This window comes from Falco biarmicus, chromosome 9, assembly GCF_023638135.1.
Source record: "Falco biarmicus isolate bFalBia1 chromosome 9, bFalBia1.pri, whole genome shotgun sequence".
Lineage (NCBI taxonomy): Eukaryota > Metazoa > Chordata > Aves > Falconiformes > Falconidae > Falco > Falco biarmicus.
In genome coordinates, this window is record NC_079296.1 from 21,220,395 (window position 1) to 21,247,689 (window position 27,295).

At 39.2% G+C, this 27,295-nt stretch overlaps 2 protein-coding genes across 2 annotated transcripts in view; both read right to left on the bottom strand.

The window, feature by feature from the left end:
- Positions 1 to 483, bottom strand: part of VWA2 (von Willebrand factor A domain containing 2) — a 33,757-nt gene extending 33,274 nt beyond the window's left edge. Inside the window, exon 1 of the mRNA XM_056352268.1 lies at positions 418 to 483. The gene's annotated coding sequence lies outside the window, so the exon portion shown is untranslated. The remainder of the gene's footprint in view (positions 1 to 417) is intronic.
- A 1,982-nt stretch (positions 484 to 2,465) lies between these two features.
- On the bottom strand, positions 2,466 to 25,861 carry TDRD1 (tudor domain containing 1). The gene is made up of 23 exons (XM_056352032.1): positions 25,799 to 25,861; positions 25,457 to 25,604; positions 24,928 to 25,033; positions 23,694 to 23,754; positions 21,975 to 22,079; positions 21,432 to 21,614; positions 20,656 to 20,802; positions 19,556 to 19,727; positions 17,915 to 17,998; positions 17,366 to 17,548; positions 16,169 to 16,276; positions 14,569 to 14,739; positions 12,897 to 13,145; positions 10,428 to 10,550; positions 9,176 to 9,286; positions 8,814 to 8,984; positions 7,388 to 7,633; positions 6,778 to 6,894; positions 6,446 to 6,562; positions 5,134 to 5,301; positions 4,612 to 4,833; positions 4,395 to 4,441; positions 2,466 to 3,323 (listed from the first exon to the last, which is right to left on the bottom strand). The coding sequence occupies exons 1-23, from the start codon at positions 25,859 to 25,861 to the stop codon at positions 3,237 to 3,239; spliced, it is 3,189 nt and encodes a 1,062-aa protein (XP_056208007.1). The 3' UTR covers positions 2,466 to 3,236.
- Positions 25,862 to 27,295: the final 1,434 nt, after the last annotated feature.

Below are 27,295 nucleotides of genomic sequence, written 5' to 3' on the forward strand. Positions count from 1 at the left end.
CGGACCAGCGGCGAAACACCCGGGGCGGGGGGTCTCAGCGCGCCCCCGCTGCCCCATCTGCTCCTCGGCTCGGCAGTGGGGCTTTGGGGGGCCTTCTGCTACCGCCCCCCATCCCGGCCGCCGCCCCGCGCCCTGCGGAGAGGCCGGGAAAGCCTCGCTGCCGCCCGCCCCGGCGAGACCCACGGGCCGGCCCCCCAATCCCCGCCCCGGGGCCCCCTCCCCGGCCGCCGCCGCGGGGCTCGCCCGGCCCCCGCAGCCCCCGCGGCCACCGCCCGGGAGGGCCGGGGCAGTCGGAGGGGCCCGCACCCCGCTGCGCCGCCGGCCCCCCGCCTGCCCAGCCGGGCCCGCACCCCCGCGGCGGAGGCTGGGGATGCCCTCAGCCGAAACGGGGGGAAAGCGGCCAGCGCCGCGCGTTACCTCCCCTCCGCGGGTCCCCGGCGCGCAGCCCCTGGCACCCGGTGGCTTTGCGAGCCGCCTCCGTCACGCTCGAACTGCGCTCAGCTGCGACAGCCCCCCCCGCTCCCCCCTCACCGCCCGCCCTCCGCAGCGGCACGGGCGGGGAAGCCCCACCCCGAGCACCCGGGGTGCCCGAGGGCTCACGGAGGGCTCGCGCCGCCGGAGCCGCTCGCCCAGCACAGCGCGGCTGAGGGCGCCGGGGCCCGGGCCCGCTCACCGCCCGGCGGCAGCGGCGGGGCGGCAATAGCGGCACGGGGGCAATAGCGGCGGGGCGGCAATAGCGGCACGGGCGGGGCGGCTGCGCACCCCGCGCTGCCCTAAGGGAAGGTCGTTGCGCTCCCCGCTTTGCTTTGAGAACTTTACTTCCCCGAGCGCATGCTTTTCCACACAAAACCGATGCTCTCCCAGTGCACGCAAGTACCAGATACACACCTCCAGGAATTATTTAGAGGGCTCATTTAAAAAACTGTGGGTTGGGCTTTTTTGCTGGTTTGGGGGTTTTTTGTGTGTGTTTTTTGTTGTTGTTATTTTTGTTTGTTTACAACTGGGGATATGCAACTGTAGGAGCAGAACAGCACTCTACAAATTAATATTTTTTTGAAGTGTTAACATCACATAGTTTGGAATTAGAAAATGTAGTTATATAAGAATAAAGTGGGATTTAAGTAAATAATAAGATTATTCTGCTAAGAAAAACTATAGTAAAGTACCAGACCCCATTCCTAGACCAGCCTTCCTTATTCTGCTTTTCACTTCTTTCCTCCAGTAGGACACGCGGTACCCCCCATACAGACCCCGTCGGCAGCCCTTACCCTCGGAAGCCGAGCAATGCAAGAATGAGGACAGAAGAGCTGTGCCGTCGGCAGCCAGCACCTGGACCCCACTCAGCTGTTCCCTGTCCCGCAACGGTCTGGCTTGGTGTGAAAGGGTACGTAATCAGGCTAGATTACACGCACCCACCACCGAGCAGCAGCTCCCGCAATAAAAGCCAAGGAAGAAAGCAGCAGTAGAGCCATTAATTTTAAATACTGTGGCACTACTTGATGGCCCAGCTTTGGAGAGAACATTTCTTGTCTTACACGATAGGGGTTACCACAGCATAGCTGTGAAAAACCTGCAATTCTAAAAGAAAAAAAACCAAACATTAAGAGGATCACAGTTACTGTGCTCTCAGCCCCCCCAGGGAAATCTAACAGATTGAAAACAAAGGTCACAGCTAGGGATTGATTCAGATTAGCTAGTAGTTTAGAGAGTAATGCAGTTCTCAGGAGGTTACAGGAACCTGGCTGGAGCTACCAAACAGGGCCTGGCAGAGCCCAGCTGTGCCGAATCCCACTGGGAAGTTCTCCCTGACCCCCCCAGGGTCAGCTGTGTTGCCGGCAGAAGGAGCAGCAGACCACTGAAATGCACACACTGTGACTGCGCAACACTCCTGTAAATAAAATAAGCATCTTCCAAAAAAAGTAAAACTATATTTAGGAGCAGAGGTGTCAAGACCCACTGGCAGGAGAAGTGTGAAAGCAGACAGCAAGGCCTCAAGAGTCCAAGCCTCAAGACAGCACTGACTTTCAAAAGCACCGTACCACCTTCACGGGACAGGCTTCCTCAGCACCTAACACGTGCAAGTACTGGTAACTGCACAGGATTGAGCACTTTCAGTCAAGTATCTGGCACATCTCTTCTCACACAAAACTCAACACCTATCAGTAATTTCATAATCTGTGCAGACACAACACTCCCTTCCGTCTACCTCACAGTATATAGTTAGGTAGGGAATGCAACACCAAGTGCTAAATAATAAATTTTTAAAATTCTGTCAAACCCCACTAAACAGTATACTCTAGCTCCTCCAACTGTGATTCATAAATGAAAATGATCTCTCAAGTATTAAGAAAAGACTGGTGTTTTTCAGTGCTACCTAATTTTTATTAAGTTTATACTACTACCCTTTGAGAGGTGCTAGACTTCCAGGTCACTTCTCGTTTTCTCCTCCAGAAAGGATGGCAGGGAATCAAGAAATTTTATTTACCAAGAGCATGGATGTTACAGTTTAAGTGCCTGAACAAAGGGTATTATACAGAACATGATCACACAGGGAAATTTACCTCAAAATCAGATTCTATACTAGTATCTAGGTAAATACAGTCTGTAGCTAATAGTTTATCACTTCAATTATTTCAATTACAACCGAAAAGTAACAGAGAAGCAAAAGGAACGCAAGGCTACATCAAGAACGTAACAGGTTTCCATATTTCTTGCTTGATTTGTCCCTCCATCAATGTTCCCAAAGTTTTCATATGAAGTTAAGGAGTGAACTAAGTCTCCAAGCCATACAAAGTCTCTTATCTCTCCTTGCTGTGCACTGTCTAGAAGGATTACTGTCAGGGACAAAAATACAGTTTTTCAAGTAAAATAAACAGTACCAAAGTTGAAGTAAGCTTTACGATTACAATAATTTCAAATCTAAGTTTGCAGAACACACAACGGAATGGCCACTCCATCCTTATGCGCATTCAACAGCAAAATAAAAGCAAATAAAAAAAAGCATAGCAGCACACGGTGGTATAAAACAAAAACAGAACAGAAATTTTAGCTTAAAGCTTTGAAATCCTTCAAGTTATGTATTTATTTAACAGTAACAATCCAAACATACAAATAAATACAGGTAAACAGCAGACTTTTTACATAGCAACTCTCTTTTAGGCTAATGAATACGCTTGCTTTTCCAAAAGAACCGCAGCAACCTGGTATACATTCAAATGAAATGGCACATCAGGGACTTAGTGGTCCAACAGTTTTTTCATTTCAGTGGATCTATCTGGATTCTGGTTTAGAAGGAAGAGTAGGATCTGTTCGTGCCTTTTAAGCTGTGTAATAAACAGGAAAAAAAAGAAATATACTATTATTTTATTTTTTTAATTGCTGGTTTCAGATTAGGATAGATCCTAAAACTTACTCAGATTAGGGTAGATCCACGTTTACTCTGAATCGGCAAAGGTCTAAATGACCTTGAACAGAAATGCTTTTTTCCCCATCTCCAAAATATCATAGTGCCTATTTTTGCTTTTGACCTTGTTGCCTCTGGCTGGGGGAGAAGGGGAAGTTCAAACCATGCCTGAAAGGGGTTTCTGTCTTTAAAACTCAAAACTGCTCATTTCTCTGACAGCAGTCCTCACTTTGAGGAAGGCCAACACATCTTTTCCAGTATACTTCAAGTGACTTTTGGTAATCTCAAGTTCTAATTTTTCATGAACAGCTCAAGTTAAAATAAAAGATGTGGAAGCTTAAAACCAGAAAGCTTTCCAAAATTTCAGGAATGTGCCATGTCTGTAAGGGACACTTCATTTTTTTCCAAAAGGGAAAAAAAACCCCATCTTGCAACTGGCAAACACTGTTAAAAATTCCAGCATTCTACTGAACTCAGATTCTCAACCCTAGCTCCATGACTGAAACAGTGTCATGTATTAATATGAATCTCTGCTAACTGAAATACACATTGGAAGAATCTTTTCACATGTGCAGCTGTTTGCTACGTTGTAGCCACAGCAAAACACAGCCCTATTACTGAAGAAAAAAAAAATCCAGGTGCCCTTCATCTAAATGACACAGTTGATGCAAAAGACAACAATGACCTTTACACAACAGACATAAGCAACACTCCTGAGCCGTCATACTCTTAGAAAAACAAAGAGAGCTGTATGTGTGGCAAAACAGACTAATGAATTCTCTGTGATGGATACACTATCCTCCCTCAGTTTCAGGGTGCTCTAGTTATTACCATGTATAAAACAAATACAGAAGAAGTGTCAGGATACTCACTTTGCTTATCTTCAATGCTTAGGTTAGTTACTATCTGCCTATTTCCACTTGCCTCCCACAGGGTTTCTTTTACATTCTGAAAATGTGAAAAAGCAAGTATTGCTGGGACCGAATCTTACCTGCATTTTTAATTCTCTGCAGCAGCATTTGGTCTCACCTCCATCACCTACAAAAGACAAAGCAAGTGAATAAGCAAAACACACATGGACACTGTTTCTCTAATTTAAGAGATTATGTGTGGAATTCTCTAAGCTTTTTAGAAGGAAAAGCCACTTAGGCATCCCACGCACCCACAGTTCTTCAAGTAATTTGAAGGAGTTAAGTGAAAGTATGTACCTTGATGTTCAGTACGTATGTTTTCAGCACTACAGGCTTTGACTAAACCTTCTGTTATGAGTTTGTCAGCTACATTCAAACTACCATTTTCACAAAGTGTCTCCACTGTTACCAAATTAACACTTCCATTAATTCCTTTCACTGTAATTGTGACGTATTTATTCAGTAACAGTTCTTTCAACTTCTCAAGTAATAATGGAGACCACCCAGCTTTCTCTATTCCTGTAAAAAAAACACATACCATCAAGTTTGTTCTATAAATTCCTTTATGATACAACTTGAATCTTACATGTAATGCTATCACTGTTTTTAAAAATGCGATGCTAAATTTTCCTAACATAAAATAGCTTAGATTCTTCAGATAATTAACTAAACCCGCTTTCTAAAACACCTTTTGCAGCAGTATACTATTGTAGCAGATCATCATGTTGATCACTATTAAGGAATGAACACTGTCATCAGAATAAGTACAGATTTATAACATACAGGAAAACCAGTCAGGGGTTATTGGGGGGGGTTTACCTGCAAGCGAACACACTATTATCTGAAAAGGCAGCTTTAAGTAGGAATTGGTGATTGGCAACACCTTTGAAAGTGGTAAAGTCTCTGTGTTCCCATAGTCTGCATACAATACTTTCACTACAGACTGAGAAGCTTGTAGAACAAGAGCTCTGTACCAATGGCCATCACCTGAAGAGATAAAAAGAAACACATGTGAAGTACCATCTTATAAACACAGCTTATCATGAGAACAAGCATCTGTATAGTTCTCCCGTAATTTTAAATACTCTGGTACATGCAAAAGGCCAACTGACAAGAAGCAAGCCCACAGAACAACAGAATAATTTCCAATTGCTGTATTCAAGAAGATGAAAGTGTTCCTTTCAGAATTTTGCTCAAACTCCAATACTGTTTGAAAGATGTCTGCACTCTATTTCTAACTTCTTACTTTTGTTTTCCAATGCATATTCCTCCTCAAAACATAACCAAAATTAGTAAGAAAAAAAATACAATCCTTCTTCCTCAATTATCCTGAAAATCCATTAATATAGTAATAATAAAAAAAAATATCAATGGAAGTTAAAAACAACTATCAAACACTTAAGATATAATCTTGTGGTCCATAGTATTTCTTTTGAAATTCATCTATCCTGTTTTCCATAGGCTGTTATCAAATCTAGCACCCAAGTTCACTTTCAGCACTTTGTCAGATCTCCTGTAACCACCCACATGTAGTCTACACTTAATAATTTTTTTAGAAGAAGTAGAGTTGTCTTACAAATATTGAGCTAGTGTACCAGCAGAGCATCCCCTCTTCTGAAAGACTAAGATAATAAATTAAGTCCTCTCACTGTTAAGAATACTTTTGACTTGAACTAACAGTTCACTAAGCCAGGACAGGTTGTTAGGCTAACAAGGCTGAATGATCAGTTGCCATAACCAGTGTCACCACCTCATGCTTGCACAAAGCAACAACAAAAAACATCCAGGCATCCACAAACCAGAAGTAGGTCTGTATAGATGCAAGCACACTACTGCTCTGCCATGAATTTCAGTCCCCTGTGACTCAAACACAAACTTCAGTTTAAACAGTAACTAGCTTGCTTTCCTCTTAAAGCTCCATACGTTTTGCAGGGCACAACCTATTCCTTGTTTTTTCTCTCAGACTGTCACATTGTTTCTTTGCTCTAAAGATGCAGCCAGGCTTTCCTGTGCAACAGAATTGAGAGATCTTTAAGCACTTTAAAGTTGGCACTCTTCCTTTTCCTAAAGCAAAAACAAAGGTAGTGTTTTACATGGGTCAAGGAAATAGAAGAACAAATGATTGCCTCACCTGAAAACCTGGCACAACAGGCTTCACCTCGTTTTGGTTTGAAGGGCTGGTTCTTAAAAGATTTACAATATCCCTCCAGATCAATCAACAACTCCTTATGTAGTTTCTCTTGACCTACTAAAAAAAAAAAAAAAAAATCCCACATTTGATAACCACATTTAGGCATAATGAAGAACACACTTTTAAGCTCCCCTGCTCCCACCTTTGCATTTTTTATATTTTCCTGCTGTCTGAGATACGTTTCCACTCGGTTCAGTTCACTACGGGCACTCATTTTATTAACTAGCTTGCAACAGTGACTTCTTACTGATAATAGGAACAGTGTTTCTTACCTTTAGTTTGAACTGGTACAGCATAGAACAAGTGAGGGCTCACCACCTCTGTTACACAGACAGGTACAGTTTCATCTATAGCCAATTCAATCGACTTCCAGCGCCTGAGTGAGGTTTCTGATAGAAACAGTAAGAAAATGCCATTTACCACTTTCCTCCAAGCACATATATATTACAAACAGCCATTACAGAATATCTTTTTGAATTTTAGAGACAACTGCATGTCTTCACTTTGAGAAATCTAAACAGAGATAATTCTTGCTTAATTTGCTGTTCAAAAGCTATTAGCATATGAAAGCAGCTCAAAGTAAAAAACACATCAGAAAAATAAGATACAGGAAAGTAAATACGGGGAAGAGTTTCAGTTGTAGAAAATTTGCAATTGTCTACCTTCAAATATTCAAATAGCATTCATTTATGACAAACCCACTGATTTTTACCTTTCTGTCTATAATGCCACCTGCTGGACAGCTTGTGTTTAACTGCTCAAACTGACTAATAAACATGCATAGTTACATTAACCATAGTTAATGTACAACAACAAGATCATGGTTAAAAGGTTGGAATACTGAAAATTCTTGATCATCTAAAAGTTAACACATTTAATTACCTCTTTTGTCAGCAGACTTGTCTGGAAAGTTATTTTTATCTTTTAAAATGTCATTTACGGCAAATTTTTCAAAAGTTAACATCTCATTGATCACTTTTGGATGACCTGAGGAATTGTCAATAAGCTCCACACCTGCCCCATCTCTGGAAAGGGAAATTACTCTGGCTTGAAGCTTTCTCCCTGCAGCATACATATGAAATCTTGCTGTAGCTTCTGGAATCCAGTTGCCATCAGCAGGCTTTATACCTAGGAAGTAGGAGACCTGTTCAAAATACCTCCATTAAGTGACTAAGTGATTTTCTTCAACCCTGTGTTTTCCTTAAAAAATTCCTTGCTTTTTTCTTGGGTTTTTTTTGGTGGTGGTTTTTTTTTTGTTGTTGTTTTTGTTCTGTTTGTGGTTTGTTTTGTGTTTGGTTTTTTGTTTGTTTTTTTTTTAAGCACAACTCTAAATACCAAGGCTGCTTTTATTATCTTAGGGACAGACATCATATTTCATCCTTTTAACTAGTCTGCCTCTTCCTCCCTTCTTCTAAAAGATGACATTTTCTCTGGAGTCCCAAGTTTTGTTTTCTACGTTTTATGATATACTACCAAGTAAATCCTTGTGCCTTAGCATGAACAACACTGCTAAGACTGTTTATGAATCCCTTTAATAGCCTTTTTATCAAAGGCACAGAAACCCTGTGTTTTAAGAGAAAAAAAACCAAAACAGCAGAAGACACTTGGACAAAATGTGGTTTTGACCTTTTTCCTGCTTCCACATTTTTTATTTTTAAACCAAGTAGACTACATAAGAAAGAAAGAATAATTCTGTAGAATTTTGAGTGATTTGGTGTGGAAAAATGTAGAGGCAGAGAATTGGTAGAAGACTGAGAAACAGCAGTGCAGTGCCAAACTCTGCAGGAATCAAATGAAACATCCCTACAGAAAACTGAAAGGCCAGCTTGCTTCACAAACACAGATGAGCACCTTTGCCTGCAAAAAATCTGAGAAATAAGTAAGTCGCACAAAAGCACGTTTACTCCTAGCAAGGCAGCAAACAAAAGCTAGTAAGCACTACAGAAGAAGCAGAACTAAACAACAAGCTCCTTTGACTGGTAAACCAGTAAGTAACCTTTATGCATATCACACTACAGCACTGTCAGGAGCTCAGGGAAGAACCACCATCTTTCTGTAAAATGCCAGTCCGCTGTGTAGTAATGCTAGAACATCAGCTCCCACAACTTCCAGAAGCTGGAAGCAACAGAGATACTATAAAACAAACGCTTCCTCTTGTCTGTAGTGTGTCCCCCCCAAAAAAACCAAACCAAACCCTGCCAGAAACAGTTCTGTGAAGCATAACCCTGTCATCACCTCCTTCTCCCAAAGCAGCAAGTCCCTAAATGCAACAGCTCTTATAAGACAAAGAATGCCTAAGATCATCCACCTGAGAGCCAGCATTTAATCCCTTGAAATGGAAGTTGTAGGAACGAGGATGAGATCTGCCGTATTTTATCCAGTGGTACTTCCTCAGTATTTCCATAGTCCACAAAGCATACTTTAGCAGTTCCACATGAAGTAACATTTTGCACCAAAGCACGGTACCAGTTACCATCATCTAATTTTAAAACAGTTAAAAAAAAGAAATTACTTCACACATTTAGCAATTTTACCAGCATTTATTTTTTTAGTAAATATATCCAATTCTTTGCTATCCTCTGCCAATGCAAACTATCAGCTATCTAATTTTATTCTTTTTTGCTTTATGTTCACCCTGCAAAAACAAAAATATTTTAAGCTGTTACTTACCAGAGAAAAAAGCACAGCAAGGTTCTCTATTCTCCAGCTTAAAAACATTTGGTGGAGTTTTCTGACAGTATTCAGACAACGATTTGTTAAGTAAGCGTAAAGCAAGTAAAACTGAAAATCAGAAAGAAAAAACCAAATATGAGATCAACAAAATAAGCTGACTTGAACTTTATCAATATTGTTTGCTGTATAGCCTGCTTACAACAGATTTGATGGGAGATTTCTGTGAATTTTAGAATTTCATAAAAAAACCAATAACTGAGTTGCCTACTTAACTTACTAGACTTACTAGCAGGAAGAAATGAGATAGCTGATATATACTGACAAATCAGTTCAACATGGTTAACAAAACAACCAGGGATTCTTCCTGCTGATCCAACAAGCACCCTTCACTCCAAAATCTTAAGTATATTTAACAGCCAGATAACACCATGGGAATTAACTAGTTCAATCAGCACGTGAGAGATTACAGGATCTCACCCTGCTTGCTTATTTATTCTTGATATCAAGTCCTTTAGCCTTCTCTATAACATCACTTTTAGGGAGGAATTCAGTCACGTTTCAAAGGCAATAAGCCACAAAGAATCTATACAACCCCTAGGTAAATCAAGGAATATATTTATATTTCCCTCACTTCTTAAGATCTGCCCTGTATTTTTTTGTTTGAATGCATTTAGCTTCCATGTCCAGCCACCTTGTTTCATCACGCTTTCTCTAGTAGGTTAAGAAAGCCAGCGGCTATTAGAAGTCTTTATACATGCAAAAAGAGGAACAAGATTCTTTTTTTTTTAAGGTTACCCAAGAGGAAGTCAAGTCTCAAAAGCTATTTTTTCTCATTTTCATGTCATTTTACCTCTTTTGAATCTTTGTAAGTTTTTATAAAGTAGAACAGGACAGAGTACTAGACAAGAACTCCAGTAAACATCGGATGGGAACATCTCTTACTTGCTATCTTCTGTTTGGGTATCCTTTGCTAGGTTATGGTAGGTCTTTTCACTTTTCTCTACATTCTTAGATTAAGTTTTATTCAACTGCTTAGCTTCAACATTTTCAGATTTCCATCTCAGAGGCACTACATACCGTGATCTAATTTCATCATCATTCCACTTGTATTCTTAGATTAAAAAAAAACTTCAGAGGTAAGCTCTGGTGATATAAGCTCACTTGAAGCAGTAATGGATTAGAACTGTAACAAGTGACAAATCAGGAAGCAAAGAAACTAGGAGAAAGAAAAAAAGCTGAATAAACTTACCACTCTTATTTGAAATCTGACAGTAGAATTCTCTAGGACTGTAAAGTGTACACACTACAACATCTACTGTTTGTTCAAGAGTTAGTTTACTCCACTTGTAAATTCTTTCATCTGTTGCATCCTCTACAGAGGACAAAAAGAAGTAGAGAAAGGAAGATAAATTATTTTTTTTTCTGTAAAAATTACTTTATACATCCTGAACGCTCATTCACGTCCTCAAATTCCTTGTTATAAATAATCCAACAGACTAATTACCAGTGAAAACCTCTTTGCAGAATAAAATCAAGAAAGAGGAATGTGCCAGTTGTTTAATGTATTTGGTCACTACTTGGAAGGGCAAGCCATAGATGAATGGGGGAAGAGTAGTCACAGAGGTACACACTAGGTAGCAATCACCTGAGCAAGAGGGACACTGGTAAACCTTTGTTCCTGGGAAATGGAGCGGGGGCACAGAAGAGGGAAACAGCTGTCACCAAGAGTACTGGAAATAGTCCAAGGAGAAGAAAGAACAAAAAGATTAATAGAAAGACTAGTAGTAGGAATTTGCACTATATATTACACTGAAGTACCTGAAAGAAGCTTACTATTTAACTCAAGTTGCAGATCAGGTGAAAACTAAATTATGGCACATTGAAGAAGCCATTGTTTCCCCCATTAGCTTATTATTACATTTTCTTGTATCTTTCATAGCTGTTAAGTTTGTTATAGCTTGTGGTAGGCAGCACCATGCAGAAATACTGTTAGCCTTTTTAAGACCTTAGTCAAAGTGGCTGGCCTCCAAATTTGGTAGACCTTTCCAGTTCTAGGTGTTTAGGATTTTTTCTGAAAATTAAGCTCAATAAAGTTGTTTTGAGCTTCAAGGATGGCCACGCTGAGATGCTCTTTCATCTGCTCAGTATGTGTCTGATAGTAGATTACTTTAGGAAATCATACTGCCAACAAAGAAAAAACCCAAGCACACAACAACAAAACCCAAAAATCCAAACACAAGCAAACCACAAAACAAACCCACCCACCGACCCCCTGCTCAAAAAGGGTCAAACCAGGCTCTCAAATCTTCTTTATTTTCAGTGGAATACAAGACTGTCCTTCACACTGTAAGCAACTACCAGATCCTTACTGGAAGGAACAAAGCACAGTTGGCATATTTTGAGAAATATGCTCAGAAAGTAGAAGCTGGTTGAATTTTCCACTCCAGAAGGAAGAAACATTGATGAGATAAAGAAGAATTAACAAATGGTTCAAAGTCTAGAGAAAGCTTTAGGATGCTTAACAACTGTGAAATAGAACTGGTTATCCTTTCATGTAATGGTGATATTTCTTCTAACTGGTCCTCTAAACCGAGAAATACATTGTTTCTTAATTTCTGGCAATTAAAATCTACTTTTATAGCATGCTGGATCGAGCAACCACAGATTTAATTCCCAAGTTTAAATAAAGCGAACAAGTTAATGAAAAATTATTTTGCAAGTTGACAGTGAAATATATCTGTTCAAATTCCAGTATAAAAAGCACAAGTATTAAAACACTAAAGACAACAGCTGATACTATGTTTAGAACTGCATTCAAGAGCTCCCACTCAGTGCAAAAAATTAAACAAAGGTGAAAAATAAACAGGAGACTTGAGTAGTACAAAACAGGTCCGGGATGGCGACCGTAGATCAAAATGTGTTTGGAAATAGCCACAAAAGTTACTGTTAACTTGAATTTTATACAAGATGCCTTATCCTTCTGAACAAAGATAGGGAATAACTGTGTTCTGCCCACGAAACATCTAGTGAGTAAGATCACAATTAAGGAATTTGGACATAGTCTTGACAAAAAAGGCTTCCCTCAGTCTTCAGTACAGATGGATCAGGAGAGAATGTATAGTTTTACCAGACACAGGATGGAAAAGAAGGGCTGAAAACATGCTTCACGTGAGAGAAGCTAGGAATCTTCCCACAATACAAAGAAATCTGACAAAATTTGCAAATCTCTGTAACTGAAGCTTTGGCCACCAAATGCAGAAAAGGCAATTTAGACATAGCCTGGAAGCTGTATAGGCTACTGCAGTCAAACCAACTTTCAAAGACTAAAAATGTGGGTTTACACGTAAAATATAGGACAATGAAGATGAAACACTATTTGAGCTAAAGGACAAAGGCATAAGAACAAGCAGGTACTAATTAATCATATCCTACTTTCACTGGAAATTCTAAGACTTAACCAGAGCAAGTGAAATACTAGTACGGTCTTCCAAAAGTAAGCAATCACAACTTTGTAATGTATGTACACATACATACATACACACAAGCAAACACAATTTCTTTATGGCAAAGCTGCCACAGCTAAACTGCAGAGCTGTGAAATCTGGGCTTCATGAGCCAAACTGGAAAGTTTTTTGATTAAGAACTTCCGTCCTTTGTATGTACCTGCCCTGGTAGGAGGTTAAATAACGCCAATTCAACAGGACACGCTCGTACTCACCATTTGCTTGCTTAACATCACTCATTCGGACTGTTGGTAAGGCCATCCCTGATTTCTCAGCTGCACAGCCTCTCTCTATAAGATAGCTTGATAGATTTATTACTGGAGTAACAGATGCATCTACAAGCTTCACCACAGATCCATAACTCTCTTTATCCACTACTTCTACTGTAAACACTTTGTCTTTCACCAGTTGTTTCATAAAAGAAATAGCTTCTGAGGTCCAGGCTTCTAATGGTGGCTTTACACCTAAAAACACATAGAATGGAAGGGTTCTGGGGACAGTCCAAGTTTCAACAATATGTGGAAAGGTACAGTAACACTGTTAAAAACAACAGTTAAGCAGAAGATATACCAAGTGACTCGCCCTCACTCCTCATGCTTATAACAAGATTCCAAACCCAAGTATTTAGATTCTGAGCCTTTCAGTACTTGGATTTAATAAAAATCTGCAGAGATGATGTACAACTAGTTTATTACACAAAAAGAAGTATAAATTCAGACTTAATACTTACTTAGTATGAATGTCTACAAAGTGTCAGTCTTTGGGTGTTATGAATACAACCTCTAGTTTTGAATATTACCATCTCACAACCAATGGATCTGCTATTATAAGCTTCTTCCTCCTTAAACATTTACTCTTCATGCTATTCAATTAATTTCTAAAAGGCAAGTTATAACCAGAACTTTATAGTAACATAACGGCAGAAGTTGTCTTCCAGAAAGATGATTTATGCAACAGTAATCCTTGATTCTAATCAGGAAACATCTTATCTGATCACCTTTTTGTGCCCATGTTGTGTTTAGGATATTTTCTTAGTCTTAGAGCACGCATTATCAGTTACAGGCATCATGATTTGCCCCAGAAAAGAGATTTCTTTAGGTCACATTCTGTATTCATTGGTTCAATCTCTACATACAAGGGAAGCATCATTTCATGTTTTCCTCCAAAGCAAGCAGCTAGAATGCTGCTCTGAACTTTATAAAAAAAATTGGAAAAGCAAATTAAATATCAAGTATTGTAAAGGAAGGAGAGACATCAAGTATTCTAAAGGCTGGGAAATGAAGCAAAGGAGTACACTATCTTGCATAGTGATGGGAACAGAGAAACCATTTCTGAAAGCAGGTTAAACAAGTATGTCAACAAAAAACCCAATCAGATTATGATCCTTGCTTGAGACGGAAGGATGAGCTAGGAAGCGTCAACATCCTTGTCAACTTGACATATTTCACAAGCCTATGGTGAGGAGTCTACCAATAGTTTCACTAGATATGCCCCCGAGGAGAGTGACACATACAGTTCTGAATTTCAAGATACAGAATGAAATTTTAACTTCCCTTGCAGTGTTAGAAGCACAACAGATTTAGTAATTTCACAAATCCAGCTCATGACTTAATTCTGCTTAGAACAAAAGCACATGCAAAACCTAACAGGTGTGTTTATACAAACACAGTTTACCAGACATACAACTGCAGGTCACCAGGTAAATTACAAAAGACTTACCACATTTTGTAGATAGGCCACAACAATTAAGAATTCTGGAAATAACACCTGCTGTTATCTCCATCCTTCCTCTTATTTCAATAGAGGATATTATAGGTGTGATCATTATGGAACCCCACTTATTCTTGCCTCTATCTAGTTTGAAACAGCTTATAATTTATTACATACCTGCCAAGGTACATCTTATGGCTTGAGCTGGCAAGTGCATTAATCTTGGAATCAGAGGACGAAGTCTTGTCAGTGGAAGAACTTCAAGATTACCATAATCTATATAGCCCACCAAAACTGTATTTTCAGAAACACATGCTATAACAGCAGCACGATACCAGAGATTATCTTCTAGAAAGGAAGATAAAGATGTTAATTGTACTTTCTTTTAACTTCTGAGAACAGAATGATTTTTGGGGCAGACCAATATAAAAATACATCAATCAGCATAAAACAGCAGCATTACAGTTTACACAAACCTTCACAAAACCCTTATGGATGCAACATCTACCACCACCACCCCTCATACGAACTGAATGTCGCAAACTCCTTCTTTCCACAGAGATCCCCCTCTCACAAATACACACTGCAACAAAGAATTGACTGCATTATGTGGGTGTAGTGTTCAAGTTCAATAAATTTAAACCAACAGCAAATAGTTATCTCAGCCTACCATAATGACATGCAAGTCAAAGGCCACATAACAGGTACAATAATTTAAGTATTTTAACTTAATTAAGTTTGCATTTCTATTTCTCAAATATTTTAATTTTATCAAGACATGTGAGGTACTGAACTGATATAATTCCCTAGCTAGGCACCTGAAATCAGTGCCCATACAAGTGCCAAGACAGCTTACTGGTAGTACCCGTTTTTCAGAACGTGCAAAAGAACATCTATTTCAGCTTATCTGTTCAGTTTCACAGCTGATTTACTCAACCCGGCAAAACCACAGAAGACGGAAAGAAATAAATGACCAGGAATTTTCAATCACAAAGAAGTTAAGAGCAGCATTTCTGACCAGAAAAAAAAGGCCTTAGAGCAGCAATGTGTGACTTTTTTTTGTTGTTGTTAAGTGCTAGATAAACAGAACTATCTGTGAGAAAAAGAGATTAACCTTCATCCTTCTCCACTCAAACAAACAGGACTTCATATTCTAATAAATAAAAGGTGTTTCTTTCCTATAGACTTACCAGTTTCTAGCACAAAACACTGCTTTACCCAGAATGCTAGCCTATGTAGAGGCAAGACTCAGTTTTGTCATAAGACTTGTAAAATTTGACAGCAGTGATTACTGTCAGATGGAAACTAAGTTATGAACGTACAATTCAGGATTACCAGCTCCTGGCTAAATAACATTTTGAGAAGTCATCTATCAGAACAGCATTGTTACACAAAATGCCATTTCTTCTGTCCCTTTTTTAGGGTCTAAAATTTCAAGTCTATCTATTTCCAGTCACAGGACATAGTACTCACCCAAAATTTCTTCACACTTTCTTAAAAAGCTCCTTCATACAGAAGTTAATCCAGTCTTAAGAGTCTGCTCAATAAAGGGACCATTTTATTGTTTAAAAATTTTTAGACTAGTATTTTATACATTTCATCATTTGCTATTAATAATTTTTTGAAGCAATACCAAATGCTACCCACAGCTAAAGCCAGACAGAAAGAAAATAAGCTCTATATGAAAAATTTCTAAACGTAATTATAAAATGTGTTCATTTTTTGTAATAAATAAGAGTGACATAAATTAAGAGCCATATGTTCACTCCATTTTTACCTGTGAACTGGGCACAGCACACATCTCCAGCAGCAGGTTGAAAAGCTGAACTACTGGGAGATTTGTCACAATATTCATTAAGAGACACTTCAAGCTCAGCAAGTTGACCTGGTATTAAAATATAAAGGTTTTGGAACATACACTGCCTTGTTAATTATTACATAAATACATAAATCTTAAGTTCAAAGCTTGGAAGAACATCTTGTAGTATAACAGAGATTAGTTCGCATCATGTTTAACATAATATCAAAATAGTGATGAGACTAGGACTTTTCAATCAGGAACATCGAAAAGAGTCCTCACTCAAGCCTGAGGAATCACAGTGCTAAAGAAAGCACAGAAGGAAAACCAGTCACAGACTTTCTCAACACAGGAACAAAACTGAGGCCAGTAGGAACTGAAAGCAAGCCAGTGAAGCATCTAGAAAGAAACCAAGGAAGACAGCTCCTCAAACAAAAGGCAGATGATGAGGTCACTTCTTGCCAAAGGGCACACTATGCTGGGAGTCTACCCAGAATTCAAAGGCTGCACAAGTACACTGAAGAGAAATACACCAGATCACATTCAGCTAGAAAAGCCCTTTTAGCTGAAAAAAATGCAAAACGCTGGCTTGGACAGCACTAGGAGGACATAGCCCACAAACTTACTCTGCTCTTATTCTCCCCCAGGTGTCTGTTTATAGGCACTGTGGGAGATGCACCAAAAAGCCCCTGCAGCCTAGCACTCTAGCCCACTATAGCGTTACTTGCAGTCTTAGGTTTTACTTAACGGAAGACACCAAAGCAGGGATGGGCACTGTTACCTGGCCTTCTCATACTCGACGTTCCTCCCTACCACGTCCCAAGGAAGCCCACTGCCCTCTGGTGGTAAAGCAACAAGGTATTATAGGAACAAACAAAGCGATTAGAAACTCACACACATTCCTGGAACAGGTGAGAGAACATATTAAATATTTGTGATCAAATTGTCTTCGAATTGCTATAATCCGTGCCACACCATCTTTCTAATATGCACTACTCAGACTGCTCACAAATTCACCTTACAGGTTAGAAAGTGGTATCAACAGCTAACACTGCCATGGCCTAAAGCTACAGGGAATCACCGTAAGACCAGCAACCCCTTCCTCCAGCTACTCTCTACTGAAGAGAAAAATGCCATACTAGATATCTAACATACAGTTTTCCATGCGTCACTTACAGGCACTGCGTGTCTGCTGGCAGTAAAAGTTTTCTGGATTTTGAATGCAGGAAACCACACCAGGAAATACATCTCCGATACACACGGAAACACACTCTGCAACTGAATTAGAACAGTGAAGAAAATCTTCATGTTCACCTGTTTTTTCTTTACTTCCCTTAGTATGGTTTTCTGATGCAGTACCTGGGGAAAAACAAAACAAAACGTTGCTGATCAAAAGCTAAATGACTCTGACAATTTAAACACGCTAATGCAGTTTATTCTTTTTGCTGACCCTTTGGACTTTGAAGGCTCCTGTCATATTATCCACGAAATGAATGCCCACATAATCATCACTAAACAAACACTTCGTACTATTAAAAAGCATATGTACTAGTGTCACTAGTGAACTGAAGGAAACTCCACTAACCAATGTTTTTAAGTAGGAGGTGCCACTAGTGAACAGCTAGAATATTTACTATGTTCAGAATATCATGCAGCACAGGAGGACCTAAAGTTCCCCAAAGTTTTTCCCATCTCTTTTTAAGAAATCTGGATTTGCTCGCTTACCTCTTGGAGAGTCTCCTCCTGTGGCATTACTTCCTGGAGTTACATCAGACCTTATTTTTAAAGGTATTTTATCTAGGCAGTCTCCTAACATACACATGGAAGGAACAAAGTTACTTATCACACAAGATAGTCACCATTTAGTTTCATTTCAGAACTATCTTCTGCGCCTGACCTATATCGATATCCCTCTCAGAAGGTGAGCATGTTCTACTTACTGACCAAGCGCTTAATATGCTTAGAATGTAGAATAAAAGTAGTTTCAGAGTAACTCAGCTACTTGAGTTTTCTGAAGACATTCACAGCTCCAAGACTGACTAAAGAAAATGAGCAAAGCAGTAACAATCAACATTTACTCAGAGTCACTACAGACCACTAGCTGAAAAACTGATTACAGCTTTTCAGACCAAGGATTCGTAACTTACCTCCAGACTGACAACATGGAGCATGCAACCAGTTACCAACATTTACAGAGAAATCTTAGGTTTCTTAGCTATTACCTATGCTGTTTCTGATGCACAAAAAATTCCAAGCTTTCAGTAGAATTATTTTCAACTGAAAACTTGAATACAGCTGTTTAAGTTGCTTGTAAAGTCTTGGAATAGCTGCATGCAGGAGTTCATTAATGCAATGGTATTTTTGTGATCTTTTCTCCAAGAGGCTGGCAAGTTATATTGCTTTGCCATTAGCATGTTGTAAAGCAACCAAATGTGAAAGTTGAATTTACACAGGACTAAGGTGAACCACCATTTTACAGATTGCAGGGACTACAACATTGGAATAAGCTTCAGGAATTTTAGCAAGCTAAGAGCAGCATCAGCCATTGCTTCCTTCAAAGCCTCTGTGGGCTGCACATCAATGAACAGAGTATGTTCTTAGTACTATATTGCTCTTGCTCTGCAGCCAGGGGAAAAAAAACCAACAACACCAAACAAAACAGCCCTCCAAATAATGACACAAGGCACACCTTCCCTGCATTGATCTGGTTCCACAGTCAAAGCCACCCCACCAGCTCAACTGAAAATCTGAATTCAGACTCCTCAAAGGTTGGGTGCTCTGCTTGTCTCTATCCACTGAGGCTCTCTAAGTTAGAAATACAAACATGCTTAAGAGTTCTCCACCTAAATACAACAATACCCAGTGGCTGCACTTTCTTTGGGATACTTTTTTAGTGAGCATATATGAAATATAACAAAAGCTGGTAAAATCTTTAGTGGAACTAGAAACCGAAACCACAATTTTTAAAGAGTTAAAAATGCATGAGAAAAGAAACAACATGGTCCCACAATTTGCATGCATCTAGTAAAAAGGGGAAAACAAACAAGATTATCCAGAAAATGCTGAATTGATGACAATTCTACTGGAAAAGTAACTTCAGTGAAATCTAATGTTGTTAAGCATAACAAGGTATTTCAGGTGCAGACATTTTAAAATTACCTCTAAATGGAAAAGTGAAATAAAAGAAAATTAAAAAAACAATAGACAAAATCAAGAGGCAGGTTGGGAGATTGACAAGAAGGAGGAAAGCAAATTAAAAAACTCCTCTTTTAAAGGTATTAGGCAGGAGGAGGGAAAGTGAACATGAAAGACATCAACTGTGTTTGGGTTTCCCCCCCTCCTTCCCTCACGCTACCAAGTACTTACCAACATCTGGAAAAACAACTTCTACAACAAAATTCAACATAATTTCTTCCTGTAGTATGTCAACAACAGTTACTGAACAGTGCTTTCCCGTGAGTTGGGAAGAAAATCTAGCCATGCCTTCATTCCATCGTTCTTCTTTTGGGTCATAATTAGCCAAGGAACACTTAATGGCCTGGAAACAATTACAATTAGGACAAGTGGGGATAGGGTTTTTTTTGCCCTATAGAAAAAGCAATTAAATAATTAAGGTCCTCAGAAATGTCATCTTGCATACAAAAGTTAAAGCTGTTGTTAGAATCCCAAGTGCTATCAAGTCAACTAACTTCTTTACAAGAGAGTTAAGAATTAGCACAAGTTCAGGCTGTAAACTATATTTCTTCTGTTTCTCCCACTTCTGTAAGGCACGGTTATGGCACACATCACATCTGACCACAGGTGCATGTCCCATCATGCCCTCAGCAGACACTAAGGGCTTTAAGCCAAGACACAAACTTCTCAAAATCATTTATGGAACCAGTAGAAAGTCATGTAAACAAGCTATGAAAGACTACTCCAAGAGCAGCTTATCATAGCTGTCACTGATTAAAAGAATGCTGCTCTATTCTTCTTTGTGCATAGTTAAACATGCTAGCTGAACCCACAGATCAAAGCTAGCCCATCTATTTTGCAATGGTGGACGTTCACATAGTACGGCAATGAACTCAGACCAACATCTGCCTTTACTCCAAAGTTTGCCCAAACTACAAGTCATTTCTCACTACTGCACGAGACCAGATTAGAGTGCATAGGCAGAATGTTTCCCCTGCTGTTCTCTAGTGTATAAGGTACATGGGGTCCCAACCACTCTGCAGCGTTTTTTTTTTTTATCAGCTCAGAACCCAATAATTCTACGATTAGGAAGAAAAATGCCAGGCAGCCTTCCTCACTCCTATGGAAACATTTCAGAAGGTGAATTCAGTGTAGTATAGCTGCTTTTATCCATCACTTTCACTGAACACAAAATACTGTGATAATGACAGTTACGCTGAGACATGAGTTACACTTGTTTCAGAGCCATTCATTTAAAACACCTCGGATAGTATTAAGAAAATTGAACTCACACATGGAGGAAACAACAGTTCAATGTCTTTGTGCAGGGCTTTAATCCAGGAGAGAGGAATATATTCTTCATTTCCATAATCTATATAGAATATTAGTGCCTTCTTTTGCAATAGATCCACATCTTTTATCAGTGCTCTGTTCCAGGTCTGTGTAGGAATAAACGATCATCTTAGTAAAAGCACAACATATTTTGCTTTACTTCATCAAGTTTGTTTATCAAGGGAGCTGACCAATCCTGAAGAGACGCAAATGAACACAACTCACTGTAGTGTTGACTGCTGTGAAGATAAAATTCTACTCCTATGGATACTGACTACCATTCAGTAAATCAAGAATCTGCCAACAACAGAGGAAAAGGGGAAGAAATACAGAGAAGGGGTGGGAAGGGAAGCAGGAACTAGATGTAGCTATAGAAATGCAACCAGAAGGTCAGGTAAGAAACGAAGAATAACTTCCTTGATTAAGCTGAGTCACATTCCAACTACAGTAGTTTAAATTTGCTAAGAACACACACAGCCTTCAAGCAACAGCAGGACAAACAGTGCCTACAGGGCTCAAATACACAAACACAGAAGTAAACTTTTCAGAAGGCGGGGAAAAAATAGCAGTACCTTAAATTTGTGTTCCAGATGTTATAAAGATGTTACAACCACAATTCCACCACAACAAACTAACCTCTAATTAGCAGCCTTCATTGGTCAAGCCATAACAGCAGAACATGTAAACCATGATGAGCTCAACATAGAATGGTTGTTTTATAACAATCAGACATTACCTGATCCTGAAAATACCTTGCAACGCAGACTTCCCCTTGGATAGCAATATATTGCTCTTGAATAACCGTGTCAGCATAACACTCTTGCAGTTTCAGAGAAAGTTTACTAATTTGGTTTAAAATTTCTGGAGAACTCATCTGTATATAAAATTCACTTTGACTCTTGAACTCTGTTACTGTACCCTAAAGAGAAAAGCCACAGTAGATGATAATTATGCAAGACCAACCTATAGTATATTACTCTGGGCCAGTATTCATTTCAATAAATACATTTCACCCTACACCTGATTTTGTTTTGTTTTTACTCTAGCGATAATTAACTGTAGGGAACAAAATCACACATTATTTCTGTGAAGGTAAAAAATCCTTCTCACTTACTCCCCCCAAGCCCTGCTTGCATTTACTCATCTTCATAAGAATAAAGAAATGTTACATGTGAGCAAAATGAGACAAAGTGCTGAGGTTATAGCAGCTATAGATACTTAAAAAAAGCTACAAATGCACCTAACAAAACATTGTAGGATTCTTTCAAAATAAAAGTACCTGTATTTCCATAGCTGGTTTGATCCCTAGAGTCTGGAGATCTGAAAACATTATTTTCTTCACATGCTTTTCTGTCCCAAGAGACTCCAGAGAAGTTGAAATACCCTGTTTCAAACAGCTACAAGTTATGTTTAAACTGAAGTTGTTCAGCCATAGCTCCCTGTAGTAACAAGAACTTTTTATCATTTCAAGAAACCTATAAAAAAGTGCTTCTGTGGCCTTCAACAAGAAGCCCTACAGACTTTGTATTACTCTTGAAAACAAAACATCACAGATAAATACTAAACAGACAACAAAAAACAAGTCCTCAAGTCTCACACATTCACCTCATTCTTTTACACCTGTTTTACAGGACAACTCAGCTATATTTCCTCCTTATGATGCTCTCCTGAAGATCAGGAATTGAATTTCACCTGCTTCCTTGCAGCCTTAACATCACGGAGCAGATTACAGCTACTGCTTTAACTGCTGGCATCCATTTTTTGTAAAGCCTAAACATTTAGTGTAACCTGCCTGATGCATACCATCTCCATCCGTGACATCCTAAAAACATTAAAAAAAATCACCTCCCACAAAGCTTTAGGGAAAACCTCTTTTACATTTGGAGCAACATACCACAGGCTGCACAACAACAAAGATTACTGTTGCAACTGCCAAATTAATTGTTTACTTGCAGCAAAGATCCTTCTAGAAGATTTTCCATAAAAACATCTCAGTACAATTGCAAAATACATTAAATATTGTTCAATGTGCAATATCAGCTCTCTTACTTCTGCAGAACTTACCCAAGTTTCAGAAGATGAACCAGGCAAAAATAAAACTTGTTTTTTTAAAAATATATCAGCTACAAATTGTTTATTCATATTGTACATCCCCTTGATATCAAGGTCCCTCACTATCACTTTTTCACTTTTATCAGAACACAGTAGCAAATACACACACAGCAGAAACCTAGGAAGATGAACTAAAAGAAGTCTCATGACCCAAAATGAAGACTCCTTTCTAAATTCCTTTAAAAAGTTAACCAGATGAAGAGCTACTTCAAAGTGGTGTGTGACAAAGGACTGTTTTCCTGTGCAGTGCAAATGTGAGGCTAGTTGGAAGTAGGCACATTTACTCACTTTCATAAATATCATCCCAAGAAACCTAGAAGACAGCAAAATTATCTCCTACAGAAACATTCATAGGAAGACTACAGGAAATGTTTGGCTGAAAGCAAGATTGAGAGGCTTCAAAACTTACAAAGGAGAACTTTGTCATGTTGGAATCTTGCTACAGCAAACAAACAAAAGCTTGTCTGCATCTGTTACTATACATTACTACGCTAAATGTACTTCTCAGATAATTTACAAGGCTCTAAGCATCATTTTATGATCTATGCAAGAAGACACCTGAATTTTTCTGAATTGGATAAGCTACATCTGTTTCCTTCCTAAAATATTTCTCTAGCAGTACCATACATGTCTTGATTTATTACTTTTGCACAAATATGTTTTTCCATACAAAAAATGAGCTGTCTGACAGTATTGCTAAGGGCTCTGGAAGTAACATAATTTTGAATGCTTCTCCTGTAACTTTTGATTCGAAGCACTGATTTTTCTAAAAGGAGTAGATTATAATCCTTGGAACCTGTTCCTTTCCTGTACAGGTTTAATTAAGCATACTGCAACTCTGTCACAGGAGATACACTCAAGACATAGTGAAAACTTTATTCTATACCTTAAGATAAACGCCCTTATTGGTTTCAGCAGGTAACTTGCCTCCATTGTTATTACTTACACTGTAATCAAAGAAAAAGATGTTAATTTTGACAAACCAAAGACAGACAAGTAGCATTCATAACACGATTTGCAAGTAGAACAAAAAGGCTATGCTCATAGTATGTGGGTTTTGTCAACCCTTATTCCTCCTCCAAGAAAATGTAGAATGACAAATTTGTTAGTTCTCTGTCACACAGTTTTTCGTGATGCCATCATCAATAAATAGTTTTGATTAAAGTGGAGAAGAAATCTTACACTGTTGTTGTGGAGTTCTGGTAACAGTAGTTCTGGAGTTCTGTAATCCCAAACCAACCTTAAGAACTGTCAAACCGCAAAACCCAAAGTTGCTATTTCAGTTGAATACATAAATAATATCCAGATAACATACATGCCAGGCTGTCCCCATGACCCCCCAGTTCAGTCACTGTAGCAAAACTTGTGGGGAACAAAAAACCCCACGCAAGCCAACAACCAAAAAACCACCCCAAAACTCTCTTGTAAGCTTTGATTATGGACAGCTGCAGATTCACTGAACTGCAATCATCACTCCTTGCAGGAGATTGTCAGCTTAAATGCTCAGAGCACCCCTCTAAACTGTTCCAAAGCCAGCCAGTTTGTACTAATGGTGCTTACTTTAATTGAAACAGATTATGGAGTGATCTCTTGAACATCTGAACTGGCATGTCAAAAATTGATAACAAGCAACTAGAGAATGGTCTGGCTGAGCAACTTCTTCTAATTGCAGCTGTGCTCCTCAAAGACCAAATATCCACCAAATTCACTGAGGCTACAGTTACATTCGTTCCTCTTCAGAGGCTGTTAAATGCAATCCTTTAACCATGCCACCGCTGAAAAACACAGTCCTCTTTCCTACATCACCAATGTCAGTGACAAAGTCATGTGATAAGCTGGTATTCTTACTGCATGCTCACATAGTTCTGACACAGGTAAACATAATGCTTTTGCTTTAAGTCACACTACAGAACACCTTAAGAACCCCAACAGTATCTTTCAAGTCACCCTTCTGAAGCAGCAGAGCTGACTTTTCAGACAAGTATCAGCTAATGCAGCACTAGCCTAAGAGTAAGCAATGTATTTTACTCTAATAGTGCCTTTACACGGTCATTTAAGTCATATCAGGAGGGATATACTGTCTTTCTGTAAATATTACTTGGCACAACTATTAAACTTACTTCTGTTTAAGTGGCTCACAAACAACCCTGTGTGCTGCCCAATCTTTTTTCTGACAATCTACACTGCAATAGTGTACTTGCTTGCACTGTGAACACCTGAGGGATCCTAAAAAAAAAAAAAAAAGGTCAGAGAGAAACTGTATCAGAAAAGAGCTACTAAGATACAGGTATCATGTATTATTAAATATAACTGCTTTACAAGACTGTTCCGCTACAGTTCTAAGCACATACAAATAGGTATTTGTATTCATGTATAACTATCTGACAATACAGCCCCAGACACCCCACATTCCCTTCTATATTTAAGAAGGGGAAAAAAATCCAAAAAAACCATTTTTTATTAAGGAGGCGCTCTCTTCTAGAAGTTTACCAGTTCCCTAACTCCAACTATGTTCTGAATAGTCACTGTACTTGCATCTGAGAGATAAAAACATACTTCTGTTTTAACACATTTCTGAGCAAACTTTCTGATCCGGTTTCACTGATAAATACACCAGGCATCACAAACTACAGGACAACAGGCACCTACCAAACAGACTGCAGCAATGGCAGGTCCTCATTTGAGGGGACGAGCTCAACGAGCTGAAGAGACTCTTCTTATATCCAAGAGAGAAAACATTCTGAGGAGAATATCGCCATTTCTTTGGCTTCTCATTAATCAAATCAGAATGCGACAACTGTGGATGGAAAAATAAGTGATTCTTACTAAAAAAAAAGCTCTCCATTAGTACAGAAATATTCTAATATACCAAAATGTGAAAACAAAAAGAGTCAAAACTTCAAATTTGAGAAAAAGCACTATATACTGATAATTACTGCTATCTAGAAATGCTCAGAACACTTGGGGCAATTACAGAGTGCGGTAACTTACAGCATTTCCTTTATCAGCTGCAGCTGTCAACTGCGAATTCCCTCTATCAGTTACACCTTCCATGGAACCTCCTAGAAGCAGAAGTATTTGCAAAGGGATCTGATTAACAATGCTAATGCATGCCTGTGTTATTGGGTATTTGCAGAAAGACATAAAGCTCTTATCTACTTCTACTGTTCTGCTAGCACAGTATGTTTGAGCAAATGGAGATGCTAGGACCATGACACACTCTGGAAGTCACTTCTTGCTATCACTTTGGTACACTGCTCTGTGCTTATCACTCAATGTGAGTCCTAACGTCCCCCATCCATAGGTTTGTTTCAATTAAAATTGTTCAGCAGGAACAAAAAAAATGTGTTACAAAACCTCCAATACCCATAGGGCATGAATTCAGAATAGGCAATTTTACAGTAACTGAAAGAGTAGAAGTTTCTTTCAATACTGTTGAACACGTAGCCTATGTTAAGAATAAACTTACGCATAGTTTTGTCACATCAGCAAGCATTCAGAAACAAAATATTCTGAAACAAGAGATTTTGACTTTCCAGTGAGTGCCTTACAACCCTTGTGGTCTTCCCAGACAGTTTATTCTTTACCAAGCAACTCTTACAAAAAGTCAGCTAAGCCTGCATACCAATACACTAGGAACTCTGCTTTTGTAAGTGGACAACTCATTAACCTACAAAAAACGTTTCCATTGTAGACTACACATGCCATTCAGAGTTTGTTCCAGTCTGTCCAGCCAGGTTCTCCACCCAGCAAACATAAAGCTTACATGGCCTTTTTTCTGCCACCTGGAAGCAAGTTGATCTTGCAAACTTTGCCTAAACTACAGCTCTTGCCTGACATGAAATCAAATTTCATGAACTCTCCACACCCAAGATGACTGCATGTAAAACTACCTCACATCTCATTGAACCAAGTCTTCCCCTGCCCTCCATTTGGAGTAAATGAGAACATGGGTCAGGCAGTACTGAGGCACTGACAAAGGCATGAAATGTTGAAGGAACTCCCAGCTCCCACTGTACGTATCTGTGCCTAATTCCCTAGCACTCCAATTATCCCGTTTTCTCAATTATCTAAGACATTCCAGCCCACCAAGTTTGGATAATTAGAAGTTAGGTATATTTATAAGCCATACTCATATTGATGGCATTTATCAATAATCGAGCATACACACAATTGCAGAAGAACAAAGATACTTTGCCAAGCTTTGGACAAGGTCTCACTTTTATTGCACTCACGCTGCAGGTAAAACTTTCTGTACCACTTCCACACTTGGCAAAAAATACCCTGTATCGTTTGTTTACAAAATAATGATTTTCAGAAACAGCCTCAAAACAGAGCTTTTCAACAGGAAGTCAGCACCTGTAATTCTGCTGCTCTAACTTCTACCAACAACTCTGTTCTTCACACCACCACACAGTATGACAAAAGGTGGTTTTAGGCCAGGTAACTACAAAAGCATGGATTTCAAGATTAATTCAGGCAGGCACA

What these genes read in the sequence shown, in the direction of transcription:
- TDRD1 (XM_056352032.1), bottom strand. Translation starts at nt 25,861, where the DNA reads ATGGAAGGTGTAACTGATAGAGGGAATTCGCAGTTGACAGCTGCAGCT. An exon ending in TGTACCAGTTCAAACTAAAG is followed by an intron (nt 6,563 to 6,777) that starts GTAAGAAACACT and finishes TTTTTTTTTTAG; the next exon opens with TAGGTCAAGAGAAACTACAT. An exon ending in AATAGTGTGTTCGCTTGCAG is followed by an intron (nt 4,834 to 5,133) that starts GTAAACCCCCCC and finishes TTTTTTTTACAG; the next exon opens with GAATAGAGAAAGCTGGGTGG.